This window comes from Lutra lutra, chromosome 2, assembly GCF_902655055.1.
Source record: "Lutra lutra chromosome 2, mLutLut1.2, whole genome shotgun sequence".
In the NCBI taxonomy this organism is placed as follows: domain Eukaryota; kingdom Metazoa; phylum Chordata; class Mammalia; order Carnivora; family Mustelidae; genus Lutra; species Lutra lutra.
The window spans coordinates 208,572,466-208,592,574 of record NC_062279.1 but is presented as its reverse complement, the minus strand read 5'-3'; the positions used below and the strand labels follow the sequence as shown (position 1 = coordinate 208,592,574).

General features: G+C 39.9%; 1 protein-coding gene across 6 annotated transcripts in view; it reads left to right on the top strand.

Moving 5' to 3' along the window:
• The window catches only part of PRKG2 (protein kinase cGMP-dependent 2), a 105,882-nt gene that overhangs the window by 51,207 nt on the left and 34,566 nt on the right, over positions 1-20,109 (top strand). For 3 of the 6 annotated variants that reach the window (XM_047719662.1, XM_047719660.1, XM_047719659.1), the window contains exons 7-12: positions 5,161-5,238; positions 6,971-7,065; positions 11,712-11,780; positions 15,978-16,076; positions 17,447-17,600; positions 19,477-19,613. In XM_047719662.1, the coding sequence (XP_047575618.1) occupies positions 5,161-5,238; positions 6,971-7,065; positions 11,712-11,780; positions 15,978-16,076; positions 17,447-17,600; positions 19,477-19,613 (632 nt within the window). Of the gene's footprint in view, positions 1-710; positions 3,737-5,160; positions 5,239-6,970; positions 7,066-11,711; positions 11,781-15,977; positions 16,077-17,446; positions 17,601-19,476; positions 19,614-20,109 lie in introns of those variants that run through there. The other 3 variants (XM_047719664.1, XM_047719663.1, XM_047719665.1) reach the window with 3 other exon arrangements.

Genomic DNA, 20,109 nt, shown 5'->3' with positions numbered 1-20,109 from the left:
GGGTTAACTAGTGAACGTCATGCAGCAGGACGCAGATTCCGCGCGCGGGGCAAGCGTGAATGGTCATGAAGATGACCGTGTGAATTCTGCTCTTGTGCTGTGTGGAGCACAGGAGTGGGACGAGTTTCTGTTCCCGTGCGCAGAGGCGTGGGATCTGACAGTGGTTGACCCAAATGTCACCTCATGCTTTGTTACAGAGCTTTGCTACTTGACCCAGTGACCCTCTGCACTAGGACTCTGACACGCCACCTTTCGTGAAGCTGGATGTATAGCAGGAGTGGGGCGGGGGGGTGTGCTCCTGTGGAGGGTTGTTGCCCTTGACCCACATCACCTGTGGTGCTGCTCGGAAGGCAGATTCCCAGGTGCCACCTTGTACCTACTGAATTAAAACTCTGGGGTACCGGCCCAGAAATTCACACTTCAGCACTTGATATACAATTCTTATACATATTGGAGTTTGGGAGGCACTAGTTCAAAGTTATGACTAGAACACATATGTTTAAGTTTACCACAGTCTATCTCTTTACTCAGGAATTTTCCATTTTTCATAACTTTTTAAAAAGTCTAGTTTTCTTTCTTATAGTTCCTGCATAACACCTGCATAAACCAGGGTTTTTTCTCATTTTAATGATTACATCCGGAGTCATAAGACAGTTGAGATAATTGTGCATTTGCCTGTTCATGGTAATTTGCCTGTTCATGGACCGGTCAGCTACAGGCAGGGCTGCCGAGTGTCCCAGAAAGTTCACTAGTCCAAAGTGTGGAGATTGGCGCTTACGGTCGAGCTTCTGCCGCTCACAGCTGTCCATCAGTTACGGTGGCACTAGGGTCTCCTCACCTACAAAATAAGGGCGTGTTGGCCAGATCTCTAAGGCTCCTTCAACACCGTTTCAGTTAAGGCTTCTAGACGGTTGGCTCACCCAAGATAGAGGAATTCCTGTTGGTTTTCATTTTGCAGGCTCTAGTTCCTTGGAAATGAGCAATCGGGTACTAAATTTTACCGGACTGGTTGGTAAGAGCAGCCTGATCCAGATGCGTTTGCTTTGAGATTTCTGAGGTGTTTTAACCATCCTGCTTGGACGAACAAAAGAATTGTTGGTAACCACCCAAATAACTGTATACAGTTTTTTAAACAACCAACGTGGGTACAGAGTCGCATGATTCCAGGAGTGTGTGTGTGTGTGTGTGTGTGTGTGTGTGTGTATCATACGTCTGATTGTGTAACATCAGTACTTTGTAATGAAGATTTCTAGCCACACACTAAAGACTTTAAGGAAGCTATGGGCTTGCTTCTTAGTCTTCTTTCTTCATCACCTTGAGGTTTTCTTCTGTTTTATATATATTATTTATAGAAATTCAGTCTCTAGCATTTTCTAGATACCACACAAGGAGCATTTTCTTTACAGCAAAAACTACTTTTAGCTTTAACTACTGCTGTTTGTATAGTTTTCTTCTGACCTCTACCTCTTAGTCTGCCCTGGATTGATTCCCTTAGTTTTCCCTCTTGTTGTACACCAAGTAACTACTCTCAGGGTTTCCATTACAACTTCTTTTAAAATATTTTTTTCAGACTCAGGGTCACAAGTCATTAGTAGATCAGGAAATTAATTTGGAGGAACATTTTAAAAAATATCAGAGTAGTAAGTGTAAGTGTTATTTAAATATACTTCAATTTTAGAAAATGTATGTGTGTATGCTTACATAGGTGTATTTGGGTGTACATGAAAATGTATTTTTTGCTCTGAGTCAGAGTGAAAATGCCTGAAAACCATTGCTTCAGAGGATGGGGTCCATGGCTTTTTGGTCCTATAAGGGACCCCTTTGCAATGTAACCACCAGATAATAACCACACTGTTTGCATTTCTCTTTTTGGTCTTGGTGACCACCCTGGCTGGACTGGCTACGCTCCCCGGTTGACAAACACTGGCCAGTCTAGCATCATAGCCTGTACTTACCACTATATATTTTTGGTCTGACCTACATCCACAGCCTTTTCTGATCTGTGAAGGTACTGTCAACACACTGGGAGGTATTATTTATCTTCCTCCCATGGTTTTGGGTGACAAAGAACCATCCCTAGGGAAAAATACTGCTAGGAAGTTTGCCCCTTAAGAAACAATAAAGCTCTTTCTCAGTGTTCCCTTTCAAGCTTCCTTTTAGCCTCCCTGACTGACAGGAATTAAAGCTGCACATCTGCACACACCAAAGCTTTATAATAACCGAAAGACAGCCTACCAGCACTTTGGAAATTTTCCATGTTCTTTCTGTTCCATGTGGGTAGTGGAACCTGAGATTGGGGTGGGCATTGGAGAGACTACAGAGCAGACTGTCTGTAACAGGGACATCTAACAGGATGCCGGCAGTCCGGTGAAAGGGAATTGAACAGTAGCTGCATAATGAAAACGCTGAACTGTGTAGTGGGGTCAGTCATTAAACACCAAGGCTCAACTGTACAGTTGAGCTTGTATGTGGCGAAGGTTTGTGATAAAGCTAGAATGAGAGAGAATAGAGAGTTGGAGTAAGTAAACTGGGATATAAGAAACTCCAATATCATCTTACAAATAAAGTGGAGGTTTGTCTTTTGCTTGCATAACAGCCCAGGGAGGGTACAAGGAGTCATTCAGGCATTCAGGCTAAGGGCTAGATGACCCCTCTCCCAAGATCTCTCAGTGAAGACACATGCCTGAAACAGCTCACGGACCTCGCCCAGAGTGGCTCCCATCACACCAGCTCAGGTTCTTTTAACTGGAATTTAATCACATGCTACAGCTAACAGGGAGCTTGGGGAGTACAGTTGATCTGGGCAGCCATGTATACCGAGGAAGGCTTTGCTGACCAGCTCACAGGCTTTTTCCTAGGAATTCAGAGTCACCCAGTTCCTAGTGTTTATCAAATGTGCTATCAGAAGCTTTAGATATACTGTCTCAACACTAGGTGTGGCAGGTCATGCCATTTTAATTCCACAGAAAAGCAAACTGAGGCCCCCAAAATTTAAGTAATAGTTAAGCAAATCATAAACATCTTCTTCCTCAATATGACAACCATTAATTATTTACTATGTTTCAGATGCTTTTAATGCACCAAAACATGGTCTTTAATTGGTTTATTGTGATAGGCAGAATAGACCTCCCCCCCCTAGATGTCCCAGACCCGAATGCCTGGGATGTGTGAATATGTTATGTTACATGGCCAAAGAGAATGGGCAGATGTAATTAAGATTCAGGACCTTAAAATAAGGAGGTTATTCTGGATTATCTAAGTGGGATGAATATAATTGCATGATCCCTTAAAAGCTGAGAATTTTCTCTGGCTGGAGTCAGAGAGAGGTAGCGGAAGTGGAAGTCAGGGATCTTTCAAGTCTGAGCAGGAGTTGATGAGCTATTGTTGGTCATAAAGCACAGGGGCTCTGGGCAAGGACCTCAGAGGGGTCTCTAAGAACTAAGGGGCTGACAGCCAGCATGGAAATGAGGCCTTGTCCTAGAAACTGAATTCTGCCAGCAATCTGATGGAGTTTGAAAGTGGCTTTTCCCCCAGAACCTCCAGAAGGAAGCAGTCTACTTGACGCTTTGAGTTCAGTCTTGGGAAACTCTGACAGAAAAATCCAGGTCACCCTGGACTCTTTGACACACAGAAACTGTGAGATAATAAATGGGGGTTGTTCGAAGCCACTAAGAAGTGTGTGGGTATTTGGTACAGCAGCAGTAGAGAACTAATGTGCTTCTCTAAATCTTTGAAGGTAAATATTCTTATTTGAACTTTATGGGTTGATGGATGTGAAATTCAAAGCAGAACTAGGATTTCAATTGACATGTGTTTGGCTTCAAAGTACTTCCTCCCCAAGATGCTATGCTCCTTTCCATGAGATGTTGAATTGTCTTATAAAATGTACATAGTGCTCTGTAAATAAAGGGTATGTTTATTCATATTAGGAATCATATTTATTTAAAAAATGTAAATAGGTTTTAAACGTAAATGACCAAAAAGAATATTGAAATACAGCAGACACAGAAGTAGTTATATTTGGATTTTATTTTCAAATCTAAAAGAAAAATAAGAGAGAACTATTTTGTTGTTAATTACACCTTTCTAAAGAAATTAAACAGGCTCATTTTTATTTGTATAAATAATTAAGAGATTCATTTTGGTTCTCTGACTTTGAGACAATGTTAAAATGAAGTAGAGGTAGAGGGTTTTATCCATCTTTTGTTTTCTTTCTTTTTTTTTTTTTTAAAGATTTATTTATTTATTTGACAGACAGGAGATCATAAGTAGGCAGAGAGGCAGGCAGAGAGAGAGGGGGAAGCAGGCTCCTCACTGAGCAGAGAGCCTGATGTGGGGCTCGATCCCAGGACCCTGAGATCATGACCTGAGCCGAAGGCAGAGACTCAACCCCCTGAACCACCCCCCCAGATGCCCCAAAATCTTTTGTTTTCTGAGACTGAGTTGCTCTTTCAGTGACAAATGGATTAATTACTTTTCCCTTCCCAAGAATTCTCTGCTTACAGACTCATATATGAGGGAAACAAAGAAATAAGTGACAAATTGAGATTTCATGAGGATAAACCTACACAGAAGAACAGAATTTACATGTGAAAAGTTCTAATGTTTATCTTCTATGATGATAAATTTTTTGACGAATCCATATTAAAGGGCTACTTATTCTGTAGGTAGAACTTTCCCAGCCTTTGCTTTTCAAGGAGTTAGAAAGTGAGGCTGATATTCCTATAGTCCACTGAGGCTAATATTTTCAGCGTTTTTGATCATCTTTTCCTAAGCTCTAGTCCCAGTTTCAGACTGTGACTAATCACTGGACCACTTGAATTTAGATTACTTACGCAGAAGGTCCCTGTATACCAGTGATCATTGCTTTTCTCTCATTGCTCTTCATGCTCTTTAGTCTTCATGCCTGAAAGTTGGTCTTTTAGGTGAATTTTCTCTGGAAAAGATAACTATAAATGCACATAATGAAGGAAAAGTCTCCTTACTTTTTCTACAGCTTATGACTACAATGTTTGAGAAGATTGCAGTGACAGTAAACAACAAATAAAAGAAACAGGCATGGAATGCTCATTGCCAGACACGAGGAGTCCGGTTTCATGTATGCCTTCATCTCTGTATCTCCACTGGACTGAACATTTTCTTCCTCTCTCGTCCCAACAGGAATACTATGACAAAGGGGACTACATTATCAGAGAGGGCGAGGAAGGAAGTACCTTCTTCATCTTAGCGAAAGGAAAGGTAAATATTAATTAAAGCTTACTTAAAGCAAATTTAAAAAGTCGGTCCCCATCAGTCTGGGAGCTACTGCTATGGAAAGCCTCTGCACTGAACAGGTGAAGGAGCTTCTGTTCGGGAGAGTTCTGTGAGGTTTGGTCTGAGCACGGCCGGGGGTGCAGGAGACCTGTGATGGTTCTAGCTCAGTGGTCACTTCTTAGTGGTCCCTGGGTATGTCACTTGATTTTCTTTGGACCACGTTTCATAGTGCATAAAATAACTGGTTTCTTTCTAGGATCCCTTTTATCTCTCCTTCTCAATCTGCCCAAGAGTCCAAGATTAGGGCTGGAAATTTTTTCATCCAATGGATGTGACAAGCGGCAGGTGTGGGGAAAATGACCTTGGCAGTTGAGGACAGCAGGGACCAGCCGTGAAGCTATAGATGGATACGGCTCCAGACATCAATTCATATACCATTGGTTCAGATGCCGATGAAAATTTATGCTGGTGTATATGCAGGAGGCCTTTTCCTTTACTTAGATATTGAGTGATAACGTGTTACCAATTGTTCCCATGCTGACTCTCTACAATGTTCCTGAGATACAGAGCGTTAGGGAAGTATTGAATGGTAGAGAGAAGCTTGAGCACCCATGTGTGTAACCTGTTGGATTTTACGACGTCCTTTCTTCCACGGAAGGGTTTGTCATCAGAGTCAGGCACTGCCCTTTGCAAACCGACTTGTGGTTGAACTTAACCTGGGCACCCAGTGAAGGAAAACAAGATTAACAAAATAATTTCAAACCTCAGAAACTCTTCAACACTTAGAAACACTTTTTATCATTTCTCCCAAACCTGGACCCCATGCTTTGAAAGCACTCTGACTAATAAACAAATAACATTTTTTTAAAATTTTAATTCATTGTGGCTTTCGTAAATGCTAATCAGAATCTCTAATCAACATGAAGCAACCCTTGTTATCCTGTTGATTTGGCATAATTTTAGCCACAAACAAGGAATATTGAAGTTTTTGTTTGGTTCTGCCGTGGGAATGGATCACACTAAGACTCCCATGAGCGTTATGACCCTTCTCCAGATCCACATTTTGCAACCAGTTTTAGAGGGTACGCAGGATTCAGTAAGTCAGTTGAGGCTACCAGATTCAAAACTTCTGATACTTAGCCTTATTCTTGATTACTTTGTCCACTGTCTTCAGATTTTTGAAATTATTATTATTTTTTTACTAACATATAACATATTATTCGTTTCAGGGGTACAGGTCTGTGGTTCATCAGTCTTACACAATTCACAGCACTCCCCATAGCCCATACCCTCCTCAGCATCTGTAACCCAGCCACCCCATATCTCCCCCACCACACCCCCCAGAAACCCTCCGTTTATTTCCTGAGATTAAGAGTCTCTTATGGTTTGAAATTACTTTCCTTGAGTATCCCTCAGAAGGAATCGCTGGATTTGCATAAAAAATTCTAGCTTTGAGAGGAAGGATTTGAACGGAGGATCTTCCTGTTACAGGCTGGGCGTCGTTTGGTTGTCAGTCACAGGTTCTCTCAGTCCCTCCAAACGAGTTGACTGTAGCAAGACTGTTCTGACTATCACAAAGTCAAAGCAAAGGCTTGTCTAGTTCCTTATTTCAGTCAAAGGTTCATAGATCCAAAGGGTCTGATTGAATGGATATGTGTCCAGATTCTCATTTTTTTTCTTTTTCTCTCTCTCTTTTTAATTGTTTTACATCATTTAGGTAAAAGTCACCCAGAGCACAGAGGGCCATGATCAGCCACAACTGATAAAAACACTGCAGAAAGGAGAATACTTTGGGGAAAAAGCTCTTATCAGGTAAATCCATGAATTCCTGTGCCATACTTAAATAATTCTTTGATTGCCTTACATGTGCAACTACTCCATTAGAGATGTCAAATTGAGCTACCAAATTAATGTCAGCAAATATTCAGGGATTAAACCAAAAATTTAAACTGGATGCTAGAAATTTCATTGTTATGCACAAAATAAGTGGACTAATTTTGCAAAGAAATGGGGAAGGCTTAAATTTGCTAGTGAAAATAAAATCAGTGTTCTGTTAGACTCTTTAGTTGAAAAGAGTATAAGAGAAAGAGATGAAAGACATGAGAATTACAATTTCCCTTTGAGAACATGTTTTTATATTTCCAAAGTTTGAAATATTGTCTTTTTCCCCTTCTTAAAAAATGATCAAATAATGAATTGTGATGCCACCAACTTTGGCTTTCTTTTTCAATATTCCTTTGGCTATTCGAGGTCTTTTCTGGTTCCATATGAATTTTAGGATTATTTGTTCCATTTCTTTGAAAAAAATGGATGGTACTTTGATAGGAATTGCATTAAATGTGTAGATTGCTTTAGGTAGCATAGACATTTTCACAATATTTATTCTTCCAATCCAGGAGCATGGAACATTTTTCCATTTCTTTGTGTCTTCCTCAATTTCTTTCATGAGTACTTTATAGTTTTCTGTGTATAGATTCTTAGTCTCTTTGGTTAGGTTTATTCCTAGGTATCTTATAGTTTTGGGTGCAATTGTCAATGGGATGGACTCCTTAATTTCTCTTTCTTCTGTCTTGTTGTTGGTGTAGAGAAATGCAACTGATTTCTGTGCATTGATTTTATATCCTGACACTTTACTGAATTCCTGTACAAGTTCTAGCAGTTTTGGAGTGGAGTCTTTTGGGTTTTCCACATATAGTATCATATCATCTGCAAAGAGTGATAGTTTGACTTCTTCTTTGCCGATTTGGATGCCTTTAATTTCCTTTTGTTGTCTGATTGCTGAGGCTAGGACTTCTAGTACTATGTTGAATAGCAGTGGTGATAACGGACATCCCTGCCGTGTTCCTGACCTTAGCGGAAAAGCTTTCAGTTTTTCTCCATTGAGAATGATATTTGCGGTGGGTTTTTCATAGATGGCTTTGATAATATTGAGGTATGTGCCGTCTATCCCTACACTTTGAAGAGTGCTATGGTGAGTGCTGTGAAGTGTGTAAACCTGGCGATTCGCAGACCTGTACCCCTGGGGATAAAAATATATGTTTATTAAAAATAAAATTTAAAATAAAAAAAATAATGACTTTACATATTTCGTGTGCTTTAAAATTATTATGCCAAAAGCAACATTAAGAATTTTTATTGCCTCATTTTGCAAGTTTTAAGAAACAACTCATAATAGTGTGTATGGAACTTCTACCCAAACCTTAGGTCTTTTTTTTTTTTTTTAAACATTTTATTTATTTGAGAGAGAGACAGTGAGAGAGAGCATGAGCGAGGAGAAGGTCAGAGGGAGAAGCAGACTCCCCATGGAGCTGGGAGCCCGATGCGGGACTCCATCCCGGGACTCTAGGATCATGACCTGAGCCGAAGGCAGTCGCTTAACCAACTGAGCCACCCAGGCGCCCAAACCTTAGGTCTTTTGAGGGATGAATTTATCTACTCTTGATCCAACTTATGGAAGAAATGTTTATAAAGATCAATCAAATGTCTCAGGAGACACTGTGCTTCCTGGGACTCAGAAAACAACCTCAAGTCTAAAAAAACCCCACATTTTCTTAACTATAAATAACTTTATAAAAGATGAAATTAGAGTTTTGAATCGCCTCTTGGCCTTTTGGGTCAGATCGAGTGTAGAGTTTCGAGCAATACTTTTTTTGGAGTTACATATGTTTTTAAATTTTGAAATTAGTTAAGACATTACTTAAAGTTTTACTATTATTACTAAATGGTTTTTATTTCAAATCTATGCTTATAGAAACAAGTATTATTTCTGTTTTTTTTCTTCCTTTTTAATTTTTGCATGAATTCCCAGTTCTGCTGATTTGTATGTGGTGATAATATTAAGTGTAGAGCAAAGAAAGGGTGTTCATAAGTTACTGGAGACAAATCTGATTACTTAAAAATTAGATAGTTCTTATTTTTAAAGGAAAAACGAAACTTAGGAAGTTAGATTGTGGTTATTTTGTAAACAGTTTAAAAATGGAATGTAAAGACAAGCTAAACTGTTCTTTCTCATTTTCTAGCTCATAATTGTTTCAGTAACAGGGAAATTGTCCTTTTTAATGTTTTTGGTTGTGGCGGTGTGAATAGCTTCATGTGATATAATTATGTAATATTGTTATTCAAAACTTCAGTGTGTTTGTTCTTAACATTACTAGGTTATTTTTCTCATACCTGCAAACAAAACAACTCAGTCTGAAAGTACAGAGAACTTTATAAATGCACCGGAGAGTCAAAATAGCTCTTGAAAGGAAATACACTTTCTGATTTTGCTGGATCTGAAATAATTTATGCTCTGTGTCACAGCTAGCCAATCACGGTGTTTTCCCATGAGAAACATGGGAATTTATATTTAATATATATACCCAACTCCCCAGGCGTTTGGAAGCACAAAGCTAAAATGAAGGAAAAGGAGCCCTGGATACAAATACTTGTAGATTTTTGTGCACTTATTTGCTATCGTGTTTTAGGGCCACTGATGGGGACTCGGTATTCCTTACGGTCTATGTATTTCTGGGACTTGACATTAATTAGTCCCAGGAGTTCTTACAACATTTTATGTGCAAAGATGGACTCATGGCACTTACACAGTTATTATAAAAGAAGCGTACGTGTACTTATAAACCCTAATATTTATGAAGTGTTTGCCAGAGAATATTCCCAGTCAGTCTTGACATTGACAAGTGCAAGGGATGCCACACCTTTGTTTTTCTGAACTCGCAAATCAGATTGGCTCACATCTAAGATCATAGGTCTGTGTGCATGCATGGGTGTGTGGACATCCATCCGTACATATCAATGTCTACACACACACAGGTTGAGTATAGACTACCCAGCTCCCAGCTCAAAAGCTCATCAAGCTGTAATGTTTTCATTGATGTCTTCCAGCAGGGACCCTGCAAATTTGGGAGGAGCTCTGGGTTATATCGGAAGGACTCTGAATGTTAGCTGTGTGGATAAGGGACTTCTTTGCAATAAGAAATGGGTCACCAAGTTTTTCCCATCTCAACACTGAGGGAAGAAGAAGGAACTATATATACTTTGTGTGATACCATTTTTGATGAAGTTGCTTAGAGCTGTCTCGACATACTTGTTCCTCCCGGTTACCTTAAATGAATCTCGCAGCACTGGGTACCATCTGGGTGTACTATTTTTCAGTGTCTTTAGTTTGTAACTAATGGAGGGAGGAAACTAGTACAAATAAATACTTTACCCAATGCTTGGCCCATTGGTATTCTTTGGTCGTTAAATTTGCCATCATTAGACCGCAGGCCATGATTCATTGTATCTAGGTTCGCAGCGGTGAGATGCACCAGTTACATTATGTGCCCTTGAGGAGGAAAGACGGTGCTATTAATTACACTGTGATTCATCACCGGTTGTAGGGTATGTTCTGATTTCAGAGATTTTAGTGGAAAACATACATCTTAGACTTTATGAAATTGAAGTATTTTAGTGTTTATTTAAATCGTTGGATGATATGGTACTCAAAACACTTTCTTTGGGCTTTATTCTTGATTTATTTTTTATTCTATGTTAACTACTTGAATGTTTTCCCAGTGAATTTTTTTGATCCATTAATTTCAGTTTGGGCTGCTTATATATATATTTTTTCCTGTCTGTTGTTTCAAATTTTATTTTTATAAACATATATTTTTATCCCCAGGGGTACAGGTCTGTGAATCGCCAGGTTTACACACTTCACAGCACTCCCCATAGCACATACCCTCCCCAATATCCATAACCCCACCACCCCTCTCCCAACCCCCCTCCCCCCATCAACCCTCAGTTTGTTTTGTGAGATTAAGAGTCACTTATGGTTTGTCTCCCTCCCAATCCCATCTTGTTACATTTATTCTTCTCCTACCCCCTTAACCCCCCATGTTGCATCTCCTCTCCCTCATATCAGGGAGATCATATGATAGTTGTCTTTCTCCGATTGACTTATTTCGCTAAGCATGATACCCTCTAGTTCCATCCACGTCGTCGCAAATGGCAAGATTTCATTTCTTTTGATGGCTGCATAGATCCGAAGGGGCACGTGCACCCGAATGTTTATAGCAGCAATGTCTACAATAGCCAAACTATGGAAAGAACCTAGATGTCCATCAACAGTCGAATGGATAAAGAAGATTTGGGCTGCTTATTAATGAGCAGTTCCCACTTGGTCACCGGAGAGGTATTTTATTCTGGCTGACACAAAGCCCAGAAGGCGATTCTATAGAAAGTCACAGTCACTGATCTCTCTCTGCTCCCGGCGCAATTTTCTTCTTGTCTGAATTCCTTGCATACATAACCTTCATTGGGGTGCATTTCAAATTCCTTTTTGGAAAGGGATGGAGTATAAGTTATGATAGTTTAAAAACAGCAGCCTTTGGAAGGTTTAAGTGATAGTGTTTCATAAAAAAGCAGATTCTTTAATAAAAATGGATGTTTAATTTCTTCCCTGTTTTTGTCTGCAGTGAGGATGTCAGATCAGCTAACATTATTGCTGAAGAAAACGATGTGGCGTGCCTGGTTATAGATCGAGAGTGAGTATGCTGATGTCAGAGAAGGCAGGCTGTGGCCACCTTTGAAGACTTGGCCTTCTGTTGCTCCAAGGGCCCATCTGTCTTCTCATTCATCACCACTCAGAAATGCTGGGCGAGTACATTCCATTAAAATTCATGGGGAGGAACTGGGCCTTCGGGTATGAATCTGTCTGTGGCAGTGGCAGATGCCGGCGGGCTAAATATTTTGTGTGCAAAGTTGTACATAAACATCAGCGATAGACTGATTTAAATTCTTCATCTCCCAGAGAAATAAGCTTATTAGTGCCCTTTTGGATTTTTCTCCCCTGCACAATATAGTGCACAATTCCATAATTTATTTCTAAAATGCTCTAAGCAGTCAAAAAACTTTGAATAAATCCTATCTCTCTTGGACATAATATACAATACCCCTTAGTTATATGTATTTCCAGAGAAGGTTTGATTTAACATTTGTAATAATTTGCAAGTGATGTGTGTTAATATTAATCTCTAAGTGTCTCAGGTTGCTTTCGGGAAAAAGTCTTACCTTGTATCCTTCACTCATTTCAAATTGTATTGAATCTGGCCCCTTGGGTCTCTCATTACTGAGTTGTTTGTTTATTGATTTTCTATAATAAAGGAAATTCAAATATACAAATCTAGGCCATTGTCTAGGAAATGTCTTAGTGTAGTCAAAAACATAGGACATACGCACATGAACTATTAACAAAAAACAGTAAAATGACAGGAAATATCACAAAGGAGTATGTAGTGGGTTGCAGTTGAACATAACATTCCTACTGAACATCAAATTATAGAGATTTAGAATTGGAAAGAACTATAGAACATTCAAAAGCCTTTTATTTTGGAAAATTTCACATATAGTAAAGAGCAGACAGGATACTATTATGGACCCCATAATGCAAGTTCAAAAATGATCAATTAATGCCTTATCTCTATCACTTTGCCACCCCTCCCCATCTTCTCCATACTACTTTCAAGCAAATTCCAAACATAAAATTATTTCATCTATAAATTTTAGTAGCATCTCTAGAAGGTAAATGTTACTTAAAATACATGACCACAATAACATTAACATACACAAACAGCACTAATTCTTTTTTATTTATTATTTGTGATTAAGAGATGATTGACACATAACTTTAAATTGCTTTCAGGTATACAACATAACAATTTGAAATACGTATATATCACAAAAGGACCATGGCAATCAGTCTAGTTAGCATCCATCACCACGCACAGAACAATAATTCTTAATATCACTTCAAATTATTTCAGTCTCTCTCTGGATAAGAAATGGAAGTCCCAGATCAGTAGAGTTGTCCCAGCAAAGCCATCTGTGACGGAGCCCAGATTTCTTTCAGAGTTCTTTCCACTGTGCCATTTGGCTCCCATAGCGTGTGTTCAGAAAAAGGAGCAATTACAGTGCAATAAAGTGGGCAAGGTTTTATTTTTTTTTTTTTAGGTGTGGAAATGGGGCTTAAAAATTAATAGGAATTTTTCAGGCCAATAGGAAATGTAGAAGTCACTTGAGGTGAAGTAGAACTTAAAAACAAAGGCATGGGGTCTAGAAAGTGCAAAACATGTTCAGATAAAGGTAATCTTTGGATGCCAGCTCACAAAGGGAAAATATATTGGTACAGTGTTGTCCTGATAGTGCATTGTTTTGTGTATGAGTTCATTAAAAATAAATGCATGCCCTGAATAGCATTAGCTGTTCCGTAGAATCTTATCAATTGCTCTGAAATGCTGGGACTAAAAATATGACACAAAGGAAGAACTCCTTTCATTTTTCTTCATTGTAATCACACAAGCAAGTATTTATACAATACCTCATGCACTCATCATCCCTGAAAAGGATGCAGGGATTTTGTAGAGTTTATATATTATTTGGAAGTTTATAATTTTAAAATGTTCCATTTACATGTGTACAGATGAGATTTGGTACTGTATGGAGTATTGTGTTAGGCTCAATGAGACTCAAAACATTACATGAATTTATTCTGTGGGTGAGAGGAGCTGGATATCTGGTGTGACCAGGCTGACCTACATCCTGGATTTCTGGATAGTTCTGGTTGTCCCAGCATGTTTGTTATTGACACCAACTTTCACTCTGAAAAGTATTGAGTTTGAGTGATAAATTATATCATCATCATAGTAATGACTAATAGACTAGGTAAAGGCCCCATGATAATTCTCCCACTTTACCCTATATAGCCTCATATCATTATTTACATTTTACTTAATTGCTTCATGTAACATCTGTCTTCCCTCACTTCTGTAAGCTTCACGGGGACAGAAACCTTTCCTTGTTCACTGCTGTTGCAGGGCCGGCGAGCGTCATAGTTCTCAGCAGATGGGAAGGGCTCCACGTGTTGGCTGAATAAAGGGCACCGTCCTTGCAGTGAAGCGGGGCGACTTCATTTCCTCCTTCTTAATGCATTGTTTTCAAAATGCGTAGAATGAATCCACTGCAAGGAGGAGAGTTAAAGTTTCCCTATTTTTAGAATGTAATAAAATGTGCAAAATGGCAATAGCTCTATGTGCGTGGGAAGTGTGATTTGTGACATCTCTGTCACCGGTTGTTGGGCTGTGTCTCAGAGGAAGTGACTCCACCTCATGTTACACCACCAGAGTGGTTACAGGCTGTTTGTTCCAGCTAGAATGTTGTAGCTGTTTAAATCTGCACTAACTCGAGTTTGCAAAGAATTTCTAGGGAACGGGGACAGCAGTGTGAGCCTACATCTTAAACATGAGATTTGTTCACAGTGCTCGAATTAGTTTAACAGCAGGCCAATAGTGGTGACATATAGAATAAGTAAGAGTGAAGTGAAGTACAACAAGTATTTTCCTTTCACTTGAAAAGTTCAGCCATTGGAAATTTGAAATTTCATGGCAATACTCTTATTTCTCACTGTTCTATAGTCGATGAAGGATGGTCGACAGAGGAGGGTAGAAAAGAGTGGAGGGTGGATTTGAAGGGGAAAATGGGAAATACCCAGCATAGTATGTAAGATCTACATAATAGTGGGAATGTAGATTGGTGGCCAGTTCAGTGTGGGTAGAGATCTTCGGGGCTAGGCAGGCAGCAGATGGCAACTGTACAGTAATGAGACGGTCTGGTTTATTAGCTGGAGGTGTCTGGGGGTCAGTTTTCAACCCTTTCATTTTGCTCTGCTCAGATGCTTCAGATTCAGCCAGAAGATTAAAGCACAGTTTCTAGAAGGATACTGTTTTTTTTTTAAGTTTTTTTTTTAATTTAAAGATTTTATTTATTTATTTGTCAGAGAGAGAGGGAGAGAGAGTGAGCACAGGCAGACAGAGTGGCAGGCAGAGGCAGAGGGAGAAGCAGGCTCCCTGCTGAGCAAGGAGCCCGATGTGGGACTCGATCCCAGGACGCTGGGATCATGACCTGAGCTGAAGGCAGCTGCTTAACCAACTGAGCCACCTAGGCGTCCCTCTAGAAGGATACTGTTTTGCAGTAGGGAAGAAAACTACTCTAAAAATCACAAATTGAGGTAGATTGTCCAGTGTAGGGGTGGGGAAGCATTGAAAAGAAATCAAGAAAATGTATTTCACTTGGTGAGGAAGGGGATACCTTATTTCTTGTGGGCAAGGCTGTGTATAAGAATTCCCGCAAACAATGTCGTAAATAAAGTTAGATGGCACCACCCACGTCTGATTTGTGGTGGGCGAGATTGGTCAAGGGAAGACATTGGTTGAGCCTCTGGGAACTACTGCGATAAAGTAAAAAAAAAAATTGGATTTAATCATGAAGCAATGTAAAATGAGGGGCATTATCAAGGGAAAAGAAGAGAAACATTTTATCCTTGGTTTTTAAAATAAATAGCTTAATTTGATGAAACAAAGTTAGGAAAATCTGCAACCCGTCTAACCTGTTGATTCAGTAAAGAGATTATACAGACTATTTTCTTTCCAATATCTTCTTGAAAAAATTGTTAGTAAACCTGAACCACAAGGCAGAAAACTATTGAAAGGTTTTCTCTTCTTTGTTTTCATAAACGTGAAGAATTCATTATGTAACTTCTAATAGCTATTCTACATTTTGTGACAACTTTACCATCACCTAAATTATTGAAAAACCATTTACAAAGTCATCAATAATCATAACTAAGTTTTCTAAGAGCTGGAGGAAATGTCGAATTACAAAGGCACCTATGTATTTTATTCACTTAGAACATTCAACCAGACAGTCGGGACTTTTGAAGAACTCCAGAAATACCTTGAAGGGTATGTGGCCAACCTGACCCGGGATGATGAGAAAAGACATGCGAAGTAAGTGCGGCAGGGTCTTCTCCGAGGCGCATGCCTTCTGGCAAGTGTGTGTGGTTCGCTCGGTGGTGACTGCTGCTGTGCCGCCACTAGAAACTGGGGGCAGTTCTTTTAAATTGTTCTTCCACAAAGAGATGCCACTTACCAGTAGTATGGATGTGATTTTAGTCTGTAAGTGGTCAGCTTCTTATTTTGGGTTGACAAGTAGTAATGTGAGGGAGACATTTCCTGAGAGGGGGCCTTGGGAAGGGGATGCTTGACATTGTCTTTCAATGTCAAAAGGACGTTATTCAGAAATGAAGCGTATCTTGCCCATGGAGATCAAGCAAGAATGCCAAGGCAGTAGAGTAACCCATTCATCCTGATTCCGGGTAAAGAGCTATGGGGAGAGGCAGAAGTATTTCAGAATATAAGGGAGCTATTACCCAGGGCTCTGTGTGTGTGTGTGTGTGTGTGTGTGTGTGTATGTGTGTGCACGCGCGCGCATGCGTGTATGTAGGAAGGAGTTGGGTTGGGCTAAATATAGTGATATTTATGAATAATTTTGTGCTTCATAGAAAAACTATGTTGTAAAATTAAAAATATTTGAAAATCCTTTACAGTTTGTAGAGTAAATACTTCAGCATATATTCACCAGGTAGGACTAACGAAGCTGGAGTCGAAAGTTCTAGAAAACTGACATTTGAGTTAAATTAGAACATTCAGTGAGGACCGCCTAAGTTTTTTGCTTTTGTCTTTTTATGCAAGGGATATATTTGCAGTTTTTATGTCTTTAAAGGCCTTTCGTAGTAAGAACACTTCATGAATATATGTATAATATAGAAGTCAGAGCAGTCTACCTTAATTAAAAGAGAAAAATGAGTATTTTCAAACAATGATATTTAGACATAAAGTAAGAAACATCTCTTTCATGTTTCACTAAGCAGTCATTCTGGTTCAGCCATGGAAAACTTCAAAATCTGACAAAAATAGCAAAACACAGCAAAGATTCTCAGTGTAGCATTCCCCTGTATGTACAGCCAAGGGAGTGACTCACCGGTTTTACTTCCTCTCATTGACTCCTAAAAAAAACCCACACGCATCTTTATTGAAGTATGCTTTAAACACTACACAGTCCAGCTCTCCTTACCTCGCATTGATTCGGTTTGATATTTATTCATCATTGTGTGCGTCAGTTTCTTTGTTTGTATATCCTACTGTCCTCCTTCCCAGATGTAAATGAAGCTGATTGTGTAAAAGTTGAGGTAGCCTTTGTAGCCACTATGGGCAGCAACCCTGGCAGAACTAAGACTGTTGCGTGAGTGGAATTTATGTGTGCCATGACCCTGGCTTGACTAAGGGGGTGTGTGCCAAGTTTCACTTTTCTCACACAGGAGATCCATGTCTAACTGGAAGCTGTCCAAAGCACTCTCGCTGGAGATGATTCAGCTGAAGGAGAAGGTGGCCAGATTCTCCTCCTCATCCCCATTCCAGAACCTTGAGATTATTGCAACACTGGGCGTTGGTGGGTTCGGAAGAGTTGAGCTTGTAAGGGGTTTACGTTTCAAGCATCTGAGAGAAGCCTTTTGACTTTTTCTTGTTTTATATTCCAGTGTATCTTGGACGAACATGTGAATTGTTATTGCTATCTTAAGTGTTGCTTTGAGCTGAAGTTAAGAAAGCACGTTTTTCACTGTGCGTGTTGTATGGTAGCAGGTCTGTGCTAATAAGTCACTTGTAGTAATGGAGCTGCTATTTCAGCTTCTGTGTCACATCCTTTTGTGAATTCTCGTCTTGGTTATAATTATCGGAGATGTACCAAGTAAGCGTTCCCAGAGACTCTAACTCATCAAAACTGTGTTTTTTAAGAGGAAAATGTGTGCACACATACACTCATGGCACGTGAACTATTACTAAAGAAAAGAGTGTGTCCAGTGGAAGTGTCCTAGAAATAAAATCTTATTATAGTTGACACAACTCCACTGCCATGTCTGTATTTGGCTGCCATTATCCTGTCTTGGGTTGCTCAAGATTTTCTATCTGGAAAAAAAGAGAAGATGACTGTAAGGGAATATTTGAAGAGCAGCCTTCTGTAGTGTTGATCAGGACAGCTGGGAACTTTCGGCCTGATTTCGGCTGTCTTTTCCATATCACCACCTCTCGGAGCTTTACCACTAGCTTCCAAGGAATAACAGAGCGTTCCTGTCAGATCCAGTGCTCCGGGGAAATGGGGGGATGGAGATCTGTGGCCTTACTGGGGACAGGTGACTCTGAACCTTTGGCTGTTCCCAAGCCCTTCTTCACCCAGCAGATTTTTAACGATTCACTGTACCTTAACCTCGGGGAAGTGTGTGGACACCTTCGTCTGCTGGATGGCCTCGGACATGAGCAGATCGGAAGTGCCACCAGGAGACTCTGGATAACCCACTTCACCCTAGTCAAGACTCCTCTCTGAGGGTTGAGGGGGAGGGGAAGAAACAATTTCTTCCTAAGCCAAAGAGTATTTGTCACTGTTTTTATGCCATATAGAGAGACAAGGGCGATACGCATCTGCAGTGGTATTTTTCACCAAACATCCTGGCAAAAGGATTGAATTAGCAATGCTGAGATGTGGGGGTTTTTTGTATAGTTAGATAATAATTGAAACAATAATTCCACCTTAATTTAAAAATCCTGCATAGTACTAATGGCAAATGTGAGAAAATGTGGGGCGCGGCCAAATCACAGGTTCATGTCTTGCCATATATCGTGTGCTTATGGAGTTGTAAGCCTATCTGAGTACGTATCTATTAAGATGTTTTATTTCCTTTCAAGGGAAATTTTTATTTGTCCATCTAAAGCAACAGGTTCCAAAAGAACTTTCTGTACCTCGGGAAGTGTCCTAACCGTCTGCTATCCAGAAGGGTAGCTAGGGCTAGATGTGGCTGGCGAGCTTTTGAAACGTGACTAATGCAGCTGAATTTCTTATCTTAATTAACTTAAAATTAAATAACCTCATGTGACTAGTTGCTTCATGTTGGATAGTACAGCTATGGATTTTGACTCAGTATGTTTTGTTTTGAAAATCAAAGAAGTGCATCTTAGGGAAGAACCATTTTTGGCAATTCTGGTCAAAGTTCTTCATATCACACACTCAAAAGTGAATAGATTTCTAAACATTAAACCTAACTCGAGTTTGTTTTTCTTGTTCTAATGCAAACGTGTTAAGACCATGTTCCAGATATGTGAACTTTTTTGGAAATTGCGATGCAAGGGAAGGATGTACACTTGAGTAAAAGTTAGTTCCCAGAGCGATACGTGGTTAAGAGGGTACATGCTGTTTAATGCGAAAGAAGTTCAACTCCTCATTGGTTAACATGTTTTATATAGATATTGTGAATCTTTTTAATAAGTTAATTTTGAGGGATTTTCTCTTCTGGTGCAGGTTAAGGTGAAGAATGAGAATGTGGCTTTTGCTATGAAGTGTATACGGAAGAAGCACATAGTGGACACGAAGCAGCAGGAGCACGTCTACTCAGAGAAGAGGATTCTGGAAGAGCTGTGTTCTCCCTTCATCGTGAAGTAAGTGAGCATCTGGCTCCACAATTTAGGACTGTAGACCCTTTCGAATGTTTCCATGCGAGAGCACAGAACAGTAAAAGAGGCCCCACTCTGAGTTCTCCACCCCTGTCACAGCAACAGTTCATAAAATGTGAGAAGTCTGAAGTCTGGAGTCAAGAGTGCAGGTTTTTTATCCTTGAGAATATCTGAGGAGACTGTGTGTGTGTGTAGGGGTGTGTGTGGGAGAGAATATGAAATTGTTGTGGAATAACTTGAACTGATATTTAATCCATACCTACTGCAGAATTTGGGAAGAAAAGAATTCATTTGAAACTGTCAAGGGACACACTGCTGTTAAATTTCTGCAAGAAGAGGCCTTTGGGTTCATGTAGTCTTCCGGGGGCCCCAGGGCATGATCCTAGCAGAGCCGAGATTCTGGGAGATCCAGCTCCCCATAGTCACTACTCCTCCTTCCCCAGAGTCGGGACGAGAATTCGGTTGTTCGAGGCCACAGTTC